Source organism: Mauremys reevesii, linkage group 16 (assembly GCF_016161935.1).
Source record: "Mauremys reevesii isolate NIE-2019 linkage group 16, ASM1616193v1, whole genome shotgun sequence".
Taxonomy (NCBI): domain Eukaryota; kingdom Metazoa; phylum Chordata; order Testudines; family Geoemydidae; genus Mauremys; species Mauremys reevesii.
Genome location: NC_052638.1, coordinates 41,162,390 through 41,176,626, shown reverse-complemented (window position 1 = coordinate 41,176,626; position 14,237 = coordinate 41,162,390). Strand labels below are relative to the sequence as shown.

General features: G+C 48.4%; 2 protein-coding genes across 3 annotated transcripts in view; one reads left to right on the top strand and one right to left on the bottom strand.

The window, feature by feature from the left end:
- The window catches only part of FANCA (FA complementation group A), a 68,611-nt gene extending 66,656 nt beyond the window's left edge, over positions 1–1,955 (top strand). For both annotated transcript variants that reach the window (XM_039503591.1, XM_039503590.1), the window contains 2 exons: positions 996–1,088; positions 1,602–1,955. In XM_039503591.1, the coding sequence (XP_039359525.1) occupies positions 996–1,088; positions 1,602–1,709 (201 nt within the window). In that variant the 3' untranslated portion in view covers positions 1,710–1,955. The remainder of the gene's footprint in view (positions 1–995; positions 1,089–1,601) is intronic.
- ZNF276 (zinc finger protein 276) lies at positions 1,874–13,707 on the bottom strand. Its single transcript, XM_039503657.1, has 11 exons — positions 13,413–13,707; positions 10,261–10,570; positions 9,915–9,961; positions 8,681–9,178; positions 7,364–7,442; positions 6,266–6,346; positions 5,738–5,848; positions 5,585–5,660; positions 4,895–5,012; positions 4,474–4,573; positions 1,874–2,643 (listed from the first exon to the last, which is right to left on the bottom strand). Exons 1-11 carry the CDS (start codon positions 13,705–13,707, stop codon positions 2,358–2,360), a joined length of 2,001 nt encoding a protein of 666 aa, XP_039359591.1. The 3' UTR covers positions 1,874–2,357.
- Between the last annotated feature and the right edge of the window lie 530 nt (positions 13,708–14,237).

The following is a 14,237-nucleotide window of genomic DNA, read 5'->3' as shown; positions in this document are numbered from 1 at the left end:
AAAGAATGATCAAGTTGGAGCGCCATCATAAAATAGACATGCCCATTAACCTTGCTGGCATAAACAGATAGTTAAGGGTTAATGCCTCTTTTACCTGTAAAGGGTTAAGGAGTTCAACTAGCCTAGCTGACATCTGACCAGAGGAACCAATGGGGGAACAAGATGTTTCAAAAGGAAGGAAGGAGGGAAGTTTTCCTTTGTTTAGTTTCAGTTTCAGCCAGAGTAGGAAAAAATCAAGGAACCAGCCTCTTATCAGAGTAGTAAGTTTAGAAAAGGATAAATAGGTTTATGTTTATTTTCTTTTTAACTTGTCTTGGTATCATTAAGGGAATTATCATTTAGGGTATTTTTTGTGTAACTAAATTTGTGCCCAGGGGAACATCCTCTGTGTTTTGAATCTGTTGTCTGTGAGAGTAGCTGGTATGCTAATCTCTCCCAGAGGGTTTTCTTTTACCTTTCTTTTCTTTAATTAAAAGCCTTTTTCTTAATACCTGATTGATTTTTTTTCCTTGTTTTTAGATCCAAGGGGGTTGGATCTGGATCCACCAGGAATTGGTGGGGGGAAAGGAGGGGGGGATGGTTAAATTCTCCTTGTTTTAAGATCCAAGGGATTTGGATAAGTGTCCACCAGGGAATTGGTGGAGGAGTCTCTCAAGGCTACCCAGGGAGGGGAAGGGAGTGATCCAGATACTCAGAAATTCTGGATGGTGGCAGTGATACCAGATCTAAGCTGGTAATTAAGCTTAGAAGTGTCCATGCAGGTCCCCACATCTGTACCCTAAAGTTCAGAGTGGAGAAGGAACCTTGACATTTGCTATTAGGACCTTAGAGTGCACTTTAATTTTACACATGGTGAAGTTATCTACCTAATCTGTAACTAGGATAAACTAAAGTACCTAAGCCACTTGTAAAAGTCAACATTCTTTTAATAAAGATGAAAGTGAGGATTTCAAGTGACTTTGCTTTCTGTCCTGAACTTGATGTCTTTTCACTAGGTGGATTCTTTAGAGGTGATAACTAAGGCTCGTCGATTTCTGCTACATTCAATTGCACGGTGCCCTAAAAAGAGCTTTATACATATACAACAGGTATGCTAAGTCCACCTCCTTTTCACTTTTATCAAGTCACTGTAAGCTCCTGCCTACCCGCCATTTAGTGTCAGCATGCATGCAGCCCTCAGTCTTTTTTGCAAGACTAATCATGAACTAGCGCTGTCCACAAACCATACAGCATTTAAATGCCCCTTTCATAGTACTTTTCTGTACACCTCTACCCCGATATAAAGCGAACTGGGATATAATGCAGTAAAGCAGCGCTCCGGGGAGGGGGCTGCACGTTCTGGCGGATCAAAGCACGTTTGATATAACACAGTACGATTTTTTTGGCTCCCGAGGACAGCGTTATAGTGGGGTAGAGGTGTAGTACAGATCCACTGTTTGTGTGGAGGCGGCTGTTGCCTGACCCCAAACCATGCTGTCTCTTCTCTAGCTGAGGCATGTTTGGGAAGTTTACTGTAAACAGGCAGGCTGAGCTGGTGCTGATCTTAGCTTGAAGAAGCAGTAATGGGTCTCTAATACCAGTTGCTTTCTTTTTCCTCCCAGTTACTGGATCCCTGTGAAGAGTTTGACCCAGAGGTGAAAGCTGCCCTCTTCCATTCCTCAAAGCCCACTGTAGCTGAGGATTTCTATGATGAACCAGTCCTCTTCTGAGTGATACTGGTGGAGAACTGTAGCCCGGCCAAGGGCAGCAGAGAAAGATGCGTCTAACTGCAGCTGCAGACAGTGTTTACTAAGAGTTTTTCCTGTCAATCCATTTCTTTGGATTCCACAAAAGTTATCAGCTGTTCTCCATCTTTGTAACCAGGACTACTTGATTCATATTACTTTGTAAATAATTTATTACAAGCAAAACCTTGAAGCTCTTGTTAATAATAAAGTAGGTTAAATTTCACTTTAGACTTGCTTGGGGAATTGTACTTTTAAAAAAAAGCCTAGTTTTAAGTCACTCCACTGCGCCATATAACTGTAGACCCATGTGACTAGGAACTACATACATGCCTGCAGTTTATGCAACTACTTAACTGATGTGGTACAACTTGGTTTCTATCACCACATGGGGGAGTGTAGAACATTCAGTTCCTTTACATTCGATGGAGACGGTTTAGTACAACACCGCTGAATTTGATCTAAGCATGGAGAATCACAGCACAGTAAAAGCTTTTTTTTTTTTCTGAGCAAGCTGAAGCTATTTCCACTGAGGTGGGTTTTTTGTTGAGACTCTATTAAAATGTATATTAAAAATCCCCACTGCTGAATGGTTTATACAAGGCTGGGTCAGTACACACCTCCAGCAGCCCTTCAAGTAGGCTCCTGTTGTGCAGTCTGTTCTGGTTTTACAGCCTGGCTTTCCACAGTCCCTGAAGGATTCAACATGAGAATCTGCTCAGGCTCCAGTGGCTTGGCTTTGTCCTGAGTCTGGGTCAGAGGGTGCACCATGGACATGTGGACATTAAGGTTATGGGCCTTCTCAAAACGCTTTCCACACTGGTCACAGGCAAACTCCAGCTCGGTCTCAGCTTTGTGTTTGGTCATGTGATATTTGAGAGACGCTCGCTGCCTGCATTGGAAACCACAGATTTCACATCTGGAAAGCAAAACACAATTAGAGCAACGCTACAGTGGCCCCAGCTACAGGTAAGGCTGTCAGTAATTCATCACTAGTAAGAAACTAGGGTAACACCTCACTGAACAACAAGGCTTCAACTCGAGATTGTATAAAAAACAATCTCCTTTTCCTGCACAGCAATTATCTGGGTAAATGGGTTTAGGAATATGAATAAGATTGGTGACAGCTAATACTATTTCAGCACTTCAGTAGAACATCTCTTGTGCACAGGGCAGGGAAGCTACTGGAGCAGCGCAGTACAAGAAATGCTAAGCTACTGAAGGCCTCTCATTCATAGATTCCAAGGCCAGAAGGGACCACAGTGATATAACACAGGACATAGAACTTCCCCATAATTCCTACAGTATCTTTTAGAAAAACATCCACCCTTGATTTAAAAAGTGGCGGTAATGGAGAATCCACCACAACCCTGGGTAAACTGTTCCAATAGCGAAATACCCTCACTGTTAAGAACATACACCTTATTTCCAGTCTGACAATGGCTTGAAGTTGTACCTTGCTCTGAGATTGGAGATTGAAGAGGCCATTACTAAATATTTGTTCCCCATGTAGATTATAATCAAGTCATCACTTAACCTTCTTTTTGTTAAACAGACTGACTCAGAACTCAATCACTTCTAATCTGTTACTCATTTGCAGGGCTCTCCAATTTATCAACATGCTTTTTGAACTGTGGACAGCAGAATTGAGCACAGGATTCCAGCAGCAGTTGCACCAGTGCCAACTAGAGGTAAAATAACCTCTCTACTTCTATTTATTTCCCTGTTTATACATCCCAGGATCACATTTAGCTCTTTTGGTCACAGTGGGCACTCATGTTCAGCTGATAATCCACTACACCCCACCAATCTTTTTCAGAGTCCCTACTTCCCAGGACAGAGTCCCCTAGCCTGTAAGAATGGCCTACATTTGTTCCCAGATGTATATGTTTATATCTATTTTAAAATGTATATTGTTTGCACCCATTTTACCAAACAATCCAGATTGCTCTGAATCAGTGACCTGTCCTCATTATTTACTAATTCTCCAGTTTTTGCATCTCCTGGGAGCTGAGCCAATGCAAATTAGAAAGCTTGAGAGTGAGCCTGCAAAGGGAGCGCACTGGGGTGGAGCTAAAAGGAGTCCTGGAAGCAGATAACAGTCTAGCTAGTTTGACTAGTAAAGGGAGACTCACAGTTGGTCAGGATCATGATTAGTTACAAACCCAATGTACAACTAGGAAATGTCTCCCTTAGTTACATCACCTCCCTGCTGGTACGCTAAGAGGGCAGGGAAATCCCTACACTTCCTAGCATAGGCAGCAGGTCCACCAGGACCCTGTTTTCCAAACACTACAGGACTTCATCCAGCACTGCAGGCCCCAGCTTATTTGAACTCTTCTGAACCTGACTTCAGAAAAGTGTCTTTAAATGAATGCCTTACCCTGGCTTTCGGAAACATGACTGCTACCTAATCCTCCTCAGCTTCCAATCTGGATTTTCTGATGAAAATGCCAACATCTTACAGTGAGACTCTTAGATGGGGCCTTTTTCTAAACAACATTTAACTATACACACCAATTCTTTGCTACTCTGACTAGTGGAAGGAAATCATACAGATTCCCCAGCACCGTTTTCAATATTCTTTAATCAAAGTGATGTAGGGTTTAGGAAGACTGAACAAATAGGTCACACACACTTTAAGAAGCTAGGAGGGCTTCACATTTTAAAGGGGGTCTACCCAGTGACCCTGTCTATTCATTTACTTTATTACACCACTAGGCTGTGCATAAGGCCAAAGTGCACTTACTGGAGGGGCTTTGCTCCTGAATGGCGCATCTGATGAACTGAGAGGTGTTTGCGTTGTTTGAAGGTCTGCCCACATTCATCACAGATATAATTCCGTACCTCTGCAGGGAGAACAGAGCTGGTGAAGGAGGCATTGGCACTGTTGACACCTTAGCACCTCAAACATTGATACACACAAGCCCATGCTTACCAGAATCAATTTAAGCTAAACCATGAAGTTCCTTCACTAGCACCTGATGTGGGAAGTAGCTCAAATCCTCCAGGCCTATCAGTACCAAACAAACAGTAGGAAGGGGGTCTTAAGCAAATACCACAGTGATAGGGCAGTTTCATACCCAACACAAGGTCTTGGCACAGTGAAGTAATCATCTTGCATAACACCCTCCCTTCAGTTGTGAGCAGCCACTGTCAGCAGGAAGTACCTGTATGAATGAGTTTCACATGGCGCTGTAGGTACCGATCAATCATGAACACCTTGTTGCAGCCAGGGTGGGGACAAGGCCTCTCCCGCACTTCTTCATGATGCTCCTTTATGTGTTTCTAAAAATAAGGATTGGAGACAGGAGTCTCTTTACCCTACTAGAGGTCAGAAGTTAGTTCACACTTCACACTCCTAATCGATAGCTTACATAGCACAAGCCAGAAGACTCAATGGAAAAAAGCCAGCAGTACACAGCATATCTAGCTTCACTATGTGAAACGACTCAAGCTTGCTTCCAAGCCTGCAAGTCCAGCCTTCTGTAGGACTTTAATAGAACATTGTTAAACTTTCTCTCCAACATTAGGCACCAAGCAGCCCATTAGCCTGCAGCGCTTCCAAAAGGGCTCCCCACCAAGGCAATGGCTGAATCTCAGGACAGAAGGTGAAGCACAGCATGAGTTGGAAAGAGACCAGTTCCTCTTTCCACTTGGAATGGAACAAAGACCTCAGACTACACAGGTCACGCAGCTGAACTATTCACTTTGACCCATCCCCGTCCTTCAAGAGAAGGAAAGGGAATGCCCAGATACCATTCTTAATTCTCTACTTGCATGAAAGGTGACTTGTCCCCTTTAATAGCTCACAGCACCTACACTGGAAATAACAAGTCACATGTTAATTCTTAATTTACCTTCATGCCATCAGCCCCTCTGTACACAGCTGTGCACCCCTGGTAAGGACACTTGTAGATGGTAGGCAGCTCCTCCCTGAAAAGCAGAGAATTACTCCAGTGAGATTGTGCTAATCTCAGAGGGTCTCACGCCTCCTTGCTCAGTTCACTTGCCTTTCGCATTTGATCTTTTTTTTCCAGCCTGGCTTGGGTCCTGGCTTCTTTCTTATTTTGGGCTCTTCGGCCTTCTTCGCTTCTTTATTTTCACTCTTTTTGTTGGACCCCCTAAGGCAAGGAACAACAATGTAAAGAGATGAATGAGAATGTTTGATATTTCATTTGTATTTAATTCAAGTCTAATTTCACCTGAAATGGCCCAGCTAGCTCAGCAAAGGGCTGAAGACACACAGGTGGAGGGAGTGTGGGAGGAGGAGGAATGCAGCCCCTGATAGATCATTCACCTGTTCAGTGACCCATTCTAGGTGCCAACAGGTTAGGAAGGGAGTGAGGGAGATGTGGAGAGCTTGAGTTCTGGGTCATGTGAGAGCAAAAAAAAACTAACTTCCCTGGGTTGGCCTCCTCCATCCCAAAAAAAACCAAAGAATGGGTCAGGGGACACTGATGCTAATGCCTGCGCTATACCTATTCTGTGGATAAAGAAACAAGCTGTGTTAAAAAAGCAAAGTAAAAAAAGCCCCTTACTTCTTTTCTGGATAAGGCTCAAAGGAGTCATCTGAAGATTGCACGGTTCTCTTATCATTCTCATCTTCACTCAAGAAGTCTCTGAGAAAGAGAAGAAACTTTATAATACATGGTTTGGATGAAACCTCAGCACTAACACTCCAATTTGCTGGTTATTTTAGCAGTCATCAATATTTGTACTTTAATCTCCTGCACAAAAAGTCTCTTCCCACATCATCTCTTAAAGCAAGAAAAAAAAAACCACCCCAAGGAACACTTGAAACTGCAACATCTACTTCTTTGGAGATTACAGCTTGGGCTTTTTATCCTAGCTATAGAAATAAACAATTCTGGGCTCAAGAAGGAGATACCAGAACATTCTGTTATCTTCTATGTAACATTTTTCAGGCTCTCAGCGACATTTTTGAATTACACTTGCAAAAGGCTTTTGACCCAGAACTATGCTATATGGTCGCTCATTTAGGAGCTTCATTTTAGACACCCTCTTTGGGGAATCTTGGCCTAATTTTCTTCCACTGTTACGAGGGGTTATGATGATCTCAAAAATTGACAGGCCCTAAGTGTCATTTACTGCCACTCAGCAAGTTCCCATCAAACACGCTTCTTTTGTAAGTAAAGACAAGATTTCGCTAAGTGCAGTCTGATATCTGACAACCAAGATGGATTCTCCTTTAGATATCCACACCAATGGCTATTCTGGAATCCAGACTCTCAGTAGTTGGAAATGAGAATGAATTATGAGACAGAATAGAAGCTATATGGGCCTGCAGTGCTGGGCAATACCAAACCAGGTCCTTGAAAGACACAGGGCAGCTCTGCTGGGAAACTTTTTCAGAAGCTGCTAAAACATCTATCAAGGATTCCAAATGCCATTTAAACAAAACCGGGACACAATTAGGAAAAAGGAATCCGGGGTGTCAGCTCAGTGAACTTTTCTCAAGCTCAGTACAAAGAAACCAGTCTCTGCCAGAGGCTGAGTCCAAGGGAGGAAGGGGTTTCACATGACCAGGTCACACTGGAGAATGAGATTCCCCTCAGCTGACCATTTTCGTGCTTGCAAAGTACATTTAGGCTATTTTAAACCCACTCTTCTCTCACCCCTCAGAAAGGTCACTGAACTCGTCTTTTACCCGCTCATCCGACGTTGAAGACAGAACCTGCTTCCCACTCAACTGTCCTAGAAAATAAAGGAGAACACTGCGTATTACAAACAAAAAGCAGCTAAAAGAAGCCAGCAAATGTTGGAGAATTCACACTCAGCAGCTGGCTGCATACGCTCTCTGAGGATGGGTTAACCACATATGTGACTGCAGGACTTCACAAGACCTGGGGCCTTCACCTCCTATACTCCAGGAACTGTTGCCCCCATGCTCATGTAAACACTCTTGATTCTGACCCATACTAGTTTCTGATTCGTGGATGTAATATATCTGAGACTAAGCAGCTTTCAATTACGTTTCCTCTTGTCAGCCCCAGGAAGCCTCACTCACACCTTTTTCAGATGCATGATCCAGAAAACAAGGTGGAGTCACCCAAGCCCACCTGTTTACAGTCAGGAGATAACCAGTGGTGTCACACATCACCTTGAGAAGGGACAAGAGATGAAGGTGCCAAATCAGGCCTACAGGGTGACTGGAAGCAGCTCTCTAAGTACTTACTGGTCCACTGCTGGGATCATGCTGGAAAGTTTCCCGTGAATGTCTGAGGGCAGTGACCAGGCTCTCCCTGGTTCCTCTCTCACCTGCTGTGGTGCTGGAGAGGGAGGAGGCAAGGCCATCCACCCAGCAGCTCAGGGACACACCTTGTATTTATTAACAATTAGGGAAACTCTGGTAGTGCAGCATAGGAGCGAAGAGCTAACAACTGCACTGCATTGTCCAGCCCCTTGCACAAATGGTTCTCTCTGAAATGTCAGCACACGCCACATGGAACAGCCTGGGAAGCACATCCAGAGAGCTCCCAGAGCTCCCAGTCCTCCCCCCCACGGCCCATTTCGCTCACTCGGCACTTTTCATCTTGAATCTCCACTGGGGCAGAAGCAGGTCTCATCCCCATCAACAGACGGGGAAACTTGGGCACAAAGAGGCAAAGTGACTTGCTCAAGCCACAGAGCAAGTCCATGGCCAAGCCACGATTTGAATCCACATGCGTCTGGGCCCCAGCCCTGAGCTCAGAGCCCAGCTTCCGCCGTTAATTTTTAAATACGCTTCCTTTCTGCAAAGCTCGGTTTCTAACATCAACCTGGACTGAGGTTTAGGTGCTTTTGATTGCTGTCTATGCCATCCTGAAGGACCACCCATCCCGGAGGTGACAGCACAGTCAAAGTTCTGCATGGGCCCAGCCTCGGAGTCTGGGGAAAAGGGCCTTCACCTGTCTCCATACAGTTGGAGGTTACTTTTTAGGCAAAACTCTTACCTGGGGCACTGCTCAGTGGAGAGGCTGACTGGGGCAGACTTTTCTCCTGTAAAGAGGCTGGACTGTCCTCTTGTGAATGAGATGAATTCCTGCTGTGTGGCAACTGATTCTCAGCGCCTAGTGGCTCCGATGTGGTCCCTTTGTTTACTGGCTGCTCGCAAGTGACTGTCCTTGCTGGAGTAAGCTGGGGCCTGGGAGCAGAGGCAGCCCCCGCATTGTCTGCACTTGCCCCGTTGTCAGTCAAACGCTGTGCTGTGCTCTTGTTCCATTCCCATGTAACGGACAAGGCATTATCGACTAGCACCGTGCTGCAATCAGAATCTGTATCCATAACATAGTCATGCCTGTTTCCACAGCCCCACACGGCTCGAATTATCCCACAGTACTCGGAAGATAACACACTCTGCAGGCTTGGCACAGACTGGCAGTTCCCTGCATGGTTGTGGGTCCACGTAACCAAATTATGCAGGCACTGGGGGCTGGATGTGATCAGATCTACTGTTCAAATGGGAAAGAAGAGCATGCAAGCAGTTAGTCACTTCAGCAGCACCAGGCTGCTGAACGGTGCTTATCCCCGCTTACATAGCATGGTGATGGGTTGTTTTGCTATCTGTCTGGCTCTTTACGCCATGCCCAACAGCTAAGCTGAACCATTTAAAAACACCTGAAACGTGGCTGTAAAACATCCAGAGTTGATGGAGGAGCTCAGGCAGGCAGAGGACCCCAAAGTACTTTTTCAAAGAACGCATCTACTGGAATTGTTTAACCAACTGGTTTTAAAAATAACCTGATGAATTGGGACTACTACAAAGCTGTTTTTCTGCTTCTCCGCTGGGTTTGAGGGACTTTTGGGCAGGCCCAAGAACGTGACCAGATACACTCAGTCCTAGCCCTCTTCCCCTCTGTGTGCCCTGCTGCCTCTTCAGCTGATGCCACTACTGGCAAACCCCCTGGTGTGGAACCTGCTAGGAGAGCGAACAGGTGAGATCCCAGAGCAGGGCAGAAGTCTGATGTCCTCGTCTGGTGCATGACACAGGACCATGAAGCAGTGACACTGACTAGACACACACAACTGTCAAATGCACTAAAGGAACAAACTGAAGGGAACTTCTTAAATGACCAGATTTCAAGTTAGTGGCGTCTCATCTGAGTGTTCAGTCGAAAACCCCAAACCCTTTGACAGTATCACAGAACAAACAAAAAATAGTTCCAACTAACTCTGTAGTGCACTTACCCAAACAGGGGACTTCTGCATCTGGCTGTGGCTGCACATCGCTGTTCCTACACACAAAACAAAGCAGCGCATGAATCTCTTCCAGGAAGACAGAAAACCAGGAACACAGTAGCAGCTAGAGACGGCGCAGTAACAAAACTAATGTATTTAAATGTGGCAGTAGCAGATAGCATGTGCTCTTTTATCTACAAAGAAAACAGATTCAGCCATTAGCTGTTTACAGCTGCTAAAAATACATCCTGTCCTGGGAGTTCAGTGCCCGGAAATTCCACAAGTAAACTAACATATACAAATATACAGAAATTTATGACTTGAAAAATGAAGAATAAAAAAACTCAACACATACTTTCCTTTTGACTTTATATGGCCTGTGGGAGATGCATTCACCCTCTGAATAAACGTCTTGAGGATGCTGCGACATTTGTAAAACTGGGCATGGCATTTCTTGCAGACATATTGCGGGAGAGCAGGATCCTGTCGGACTGCTACTCCGACCAGTCGCTGGAAATCTGTGAAAAACACTTGATCCACACGTCGTTGCTTCTCTGAGTTCTCTCCCGTTACAGGAACCTTCCCAAAAGCATTTCGCAAGCTCCGGGAGGAAAACTTCCCATGGCAGAGTCGGCAATATCCTGTGCTCAGGGCTCTACCAATTCCTAAGTAAGAAGGAAGGACGAAAATAAGTCAGTTCTTACAAATATACAGGGACTGTCGTGTGTTTGTACGGTACCTAACACAACGGGCCAGACATGGCTGTGGCCCTTACGAGTTACCACAGTACAAATGGAGGGAACGGTTTGATAGGATAACGTGATTTAGTCAATAGGTCAATAACGTGCGACCACTGGTAATTAGTACCAAGGGTCAATGTTGGGATATTGAAAGTCTTTTTCCTGAGTGTCTGGCTGGAGAGTCTTGCCCGCATGCTCGGGGTTCAGCTGATCGCCATATTTGGGGTCGGGAAGGAATTTTCCTCCAGGGTAGACTAGCAGTGGCCCTGGAGGTTTTTCGCCTTCCTCCGCAGCATGGGGCAGGGGTCGCTTGCTGGAGGATTATCTGCTACTTGAAGTCTTTAAATCAGGATTTGGGGACTTCAACAGCTGAGTCAAGGGAGAGAATTATTTCAGGAGTGGGTGGGTCAGCTTTTGTGGCCTGCATCTTGCGGGAGGTCAGACTAGATGATCATAATGGTCCCTTCTGATCTTAAGTTCTATGATTCTATGAAATTTTACACAATCACTTCACTCTAAGGCAGTGCATTGCCTTAAGAGTCTTGGGTGCAGAGCAACCAGGGCCCTCCTTCACTCCAGCCCAAGATCAAGGTAATCATGTGGGAGGCATGCCTGAGGAGTTAAAGAAACAGCTGCCTTTGAGAAGCCAGCAACCGTTGCTGTGTAAACCTGTGCTCAGGACAAGAAAGGGCACCAGTGAAATGGGATTAAGCAGCATGAGGGGACACAAAACTCTCCCCACAAGAGATTACTTCAAAGTAACACACGCCGCCCACCCAAGGACTGAGCAGCCTGCCACCCCAGCACCAGGTTGGAGTGTGGCTCTCTGACCCTCCCATGGCAGCCCACTGCACTCCTGCTGAACTACCCTGTACAGAGGATTTCAGTTCTGCCCCTACACAAAGTGACAGTTACTACCTGGCACCTGCAGTGACAAGTCTCTCCCAAAAACTGACCCCTCTAAGGGCTGGGTGACTACAGTGCCACTGTATGCACTTATACCCCAGCTGAATACAGACCACAGACTGACCCCTGTCTACTGACCATCTAGCCAGAACCACAGGCTGCATCAGGACAGCCCATGACCTTCCCCAACTGGTCAGCCTTAAGCCTGGCCTCCCTGCACTACGGCTTCTCCTGCCGTGAAGCCCCCACCATGCTCATCTGAGTGCACAGTCGTTTCACAGGCTCTGGGGTTTTGCACCCCGGACGGCAGTATGTACCAATGAACACTAGAAGGGTGGTATGTGGGAGTTGCAATCCCTTCTGATACCAGGGAATCCAAGCAGTAACCTAGGCCATTCCCCTCACCCATGTCCGCACTGAAGAGCTGACTGCCTTGACCGGCACAATTCTCTGCAGATGAGGAGTGGCACATGGTAGTAAAAGCCCACCCTGCTCAATTTGCAGTTTCTTTACAGGCACGAGAAAGCTCAGATGCTACTGATGGCTTTTGGGCTTTGACAGGGTTTTATCACTAGTTATATTACAAATGTTACAACTTGACTTCATTTGTAACTGTCTTAGCTTTGAAAAAAAATGTTTCCCCTTGAAACAAACAATGTAGCTGTTTCAAGTACAACTCTCAACGCGCACAAATATATACAAGTTAATACAGAATCCGTGCATTCCCAAAGGCCAATGGTCTGGCATCCAGTACTCTGGTACTTGAGAACAACCCTCCCTCTTTCACACACTTAGCATAGTGCACTGTCAAGGAGAGATTGTACTTCCTGACTGTAGCCATGACCAGCTCCTGCCTGGAAGCATGGCAATGGTAACACTTGTAAGGTATGTCCTCACTCAGGTAGCTGCCAGCAGAAACCTTTCATGGCTATCGTATAATGGGTGGGGGGCATCTTTAAATGCTGAAAGGTTTAGACCATCTGTCCCCCAACATGCTCATTTTATCCTGTCACACAAATAAGTAGCCTTAACTTCCTGCAGGCTCTACATTTCATTTGAACAGACAACTTCCTAATTTTTCAGCAGATTTTGAATCCCACAATCTGGAACATTCATTGATGATTTCCCCATTTTTCTCTCTTCTTTCACTGCGGCGTGTCACCCTGCCAGCGGATAAACACCTCCAAACATCTTCTCAGAGGGGCACCCTGGGTGCTTGTGTCAGACACAGAGCTGCTCCCAGCAGTCCCCCAGACAGTAAGCTGACGAAACAGGCTCTGGGGACACCCCCCATACAAGTTAAATCCAAGCCCTTCTCTCGGGAGGAGAATTGACAGACGACGGGCTTCCTGCCACTTTCTGTACTTGTTTGGGGCTGGATTTATAGTCACTCTCAGCTCCTCCCCCTCTCCCGCACTAGCAGAAACCGCATTTCCTGGGCTACAGCAGGCTGGCCCAGCTGCCCTGGACTCTGGCAAGGCCCCAGGAGCGGGTGTGCTGCTCCCCCAGCCAGAGGGCTCCTTTCCGGGGGACCCCCCCGGGGCCCTTCCCAGGCCTTGCCCACGCTGCTCCCGGGCAGAGGCCCGCTGGCCCTGGCCGCCCGGGACCCCCCCCCGGTGTTAGCGGGGGTTGTGCGGGTGATTCCGGGGCCGGAGGATGCCCGCCGCTCCCGCCCCGCAGCGCCCTTCGCCCCCGCTCGCCCCCGGGGTCCGTCAGCTCTGTGCGGGGCCGACTCCGCGCGGGCCGGGGGGGCGGCTCGTCTGGGCTCCGCCGAGGGGCTCCGAGGCCACTGCCGTGCGGGGGGGGGGGGCCCGGGGCTCGGGCCGGGACCGGGGCCGGTCCCTGCCCCGCCGACACCCACCTGCCTCCTCGGCGCCGTCCTCCGGCTCGTGCTGCGCCGCGGCCCCGCGCGCCCCGGCCCCGCCCCGGCCGCCTCCTCCCGGGCAGCGCGGCCCCGCCGCCCGCTCCCCGCGCGGGGCTCCGGCCTGCGCCCGCCGGCGGGGGACAGGAACCGGCCGCGCCGATCCCGCTTCATCGCCGCCGCCCAGGGCCCGCTGCGGGCGCCTCCCGCCTCGGCGCTGGGGCTGGCGGGGGCCGCGGCGGGGCACAGCGCCCCCTGGCGGCCCGGAGGAGCCGAGCGCAGCCGAACCCCCCATCGCTGCCAGCCCGGGCTCCGCCTCAGCCACCCACGCGTGTCACGGCCGCGCGCCCCCACCTATCCGCGTGCCCCCAGCCGGGCGGGGGGGGTGCATTTGGGAGCGGATTTCCGCAGCCCCGAAGGCTAGAGATTTCTGCCAATGAGAACGTGGATTCTGCGGAATTGGAGTGTGCCACGCTAGCCCCACGCAGGCTGATGCCACCCGTGGGCTTATGCTATAGCTGGGGAGCGCCCACGGCGTGCTGGGCTCGGTCTGGCCTTTTTTCACTCCCAGACCTAATCAGACCCTTCCGCTCACATTCCTTCCCCCAGCCGGCTGTTGTGTCCTGCGTGGAGGGGCGTTCCCCTGAGCCCGCCTTCTCCCCTGTACAGCCCCTTCCTGCCGGGGTATTAGCTATAGGGCCGGGCCCCCGGCCTCCCTTCAGGCTGGAAAGGTGGCCAGCTTTACCCCCTGTCTCCAGCACAGGCCAGTGGCCAGACCCCTGACCAGGCCCCCGCGGGGTCTGTCCACGCCCTGAGGCAGGGACC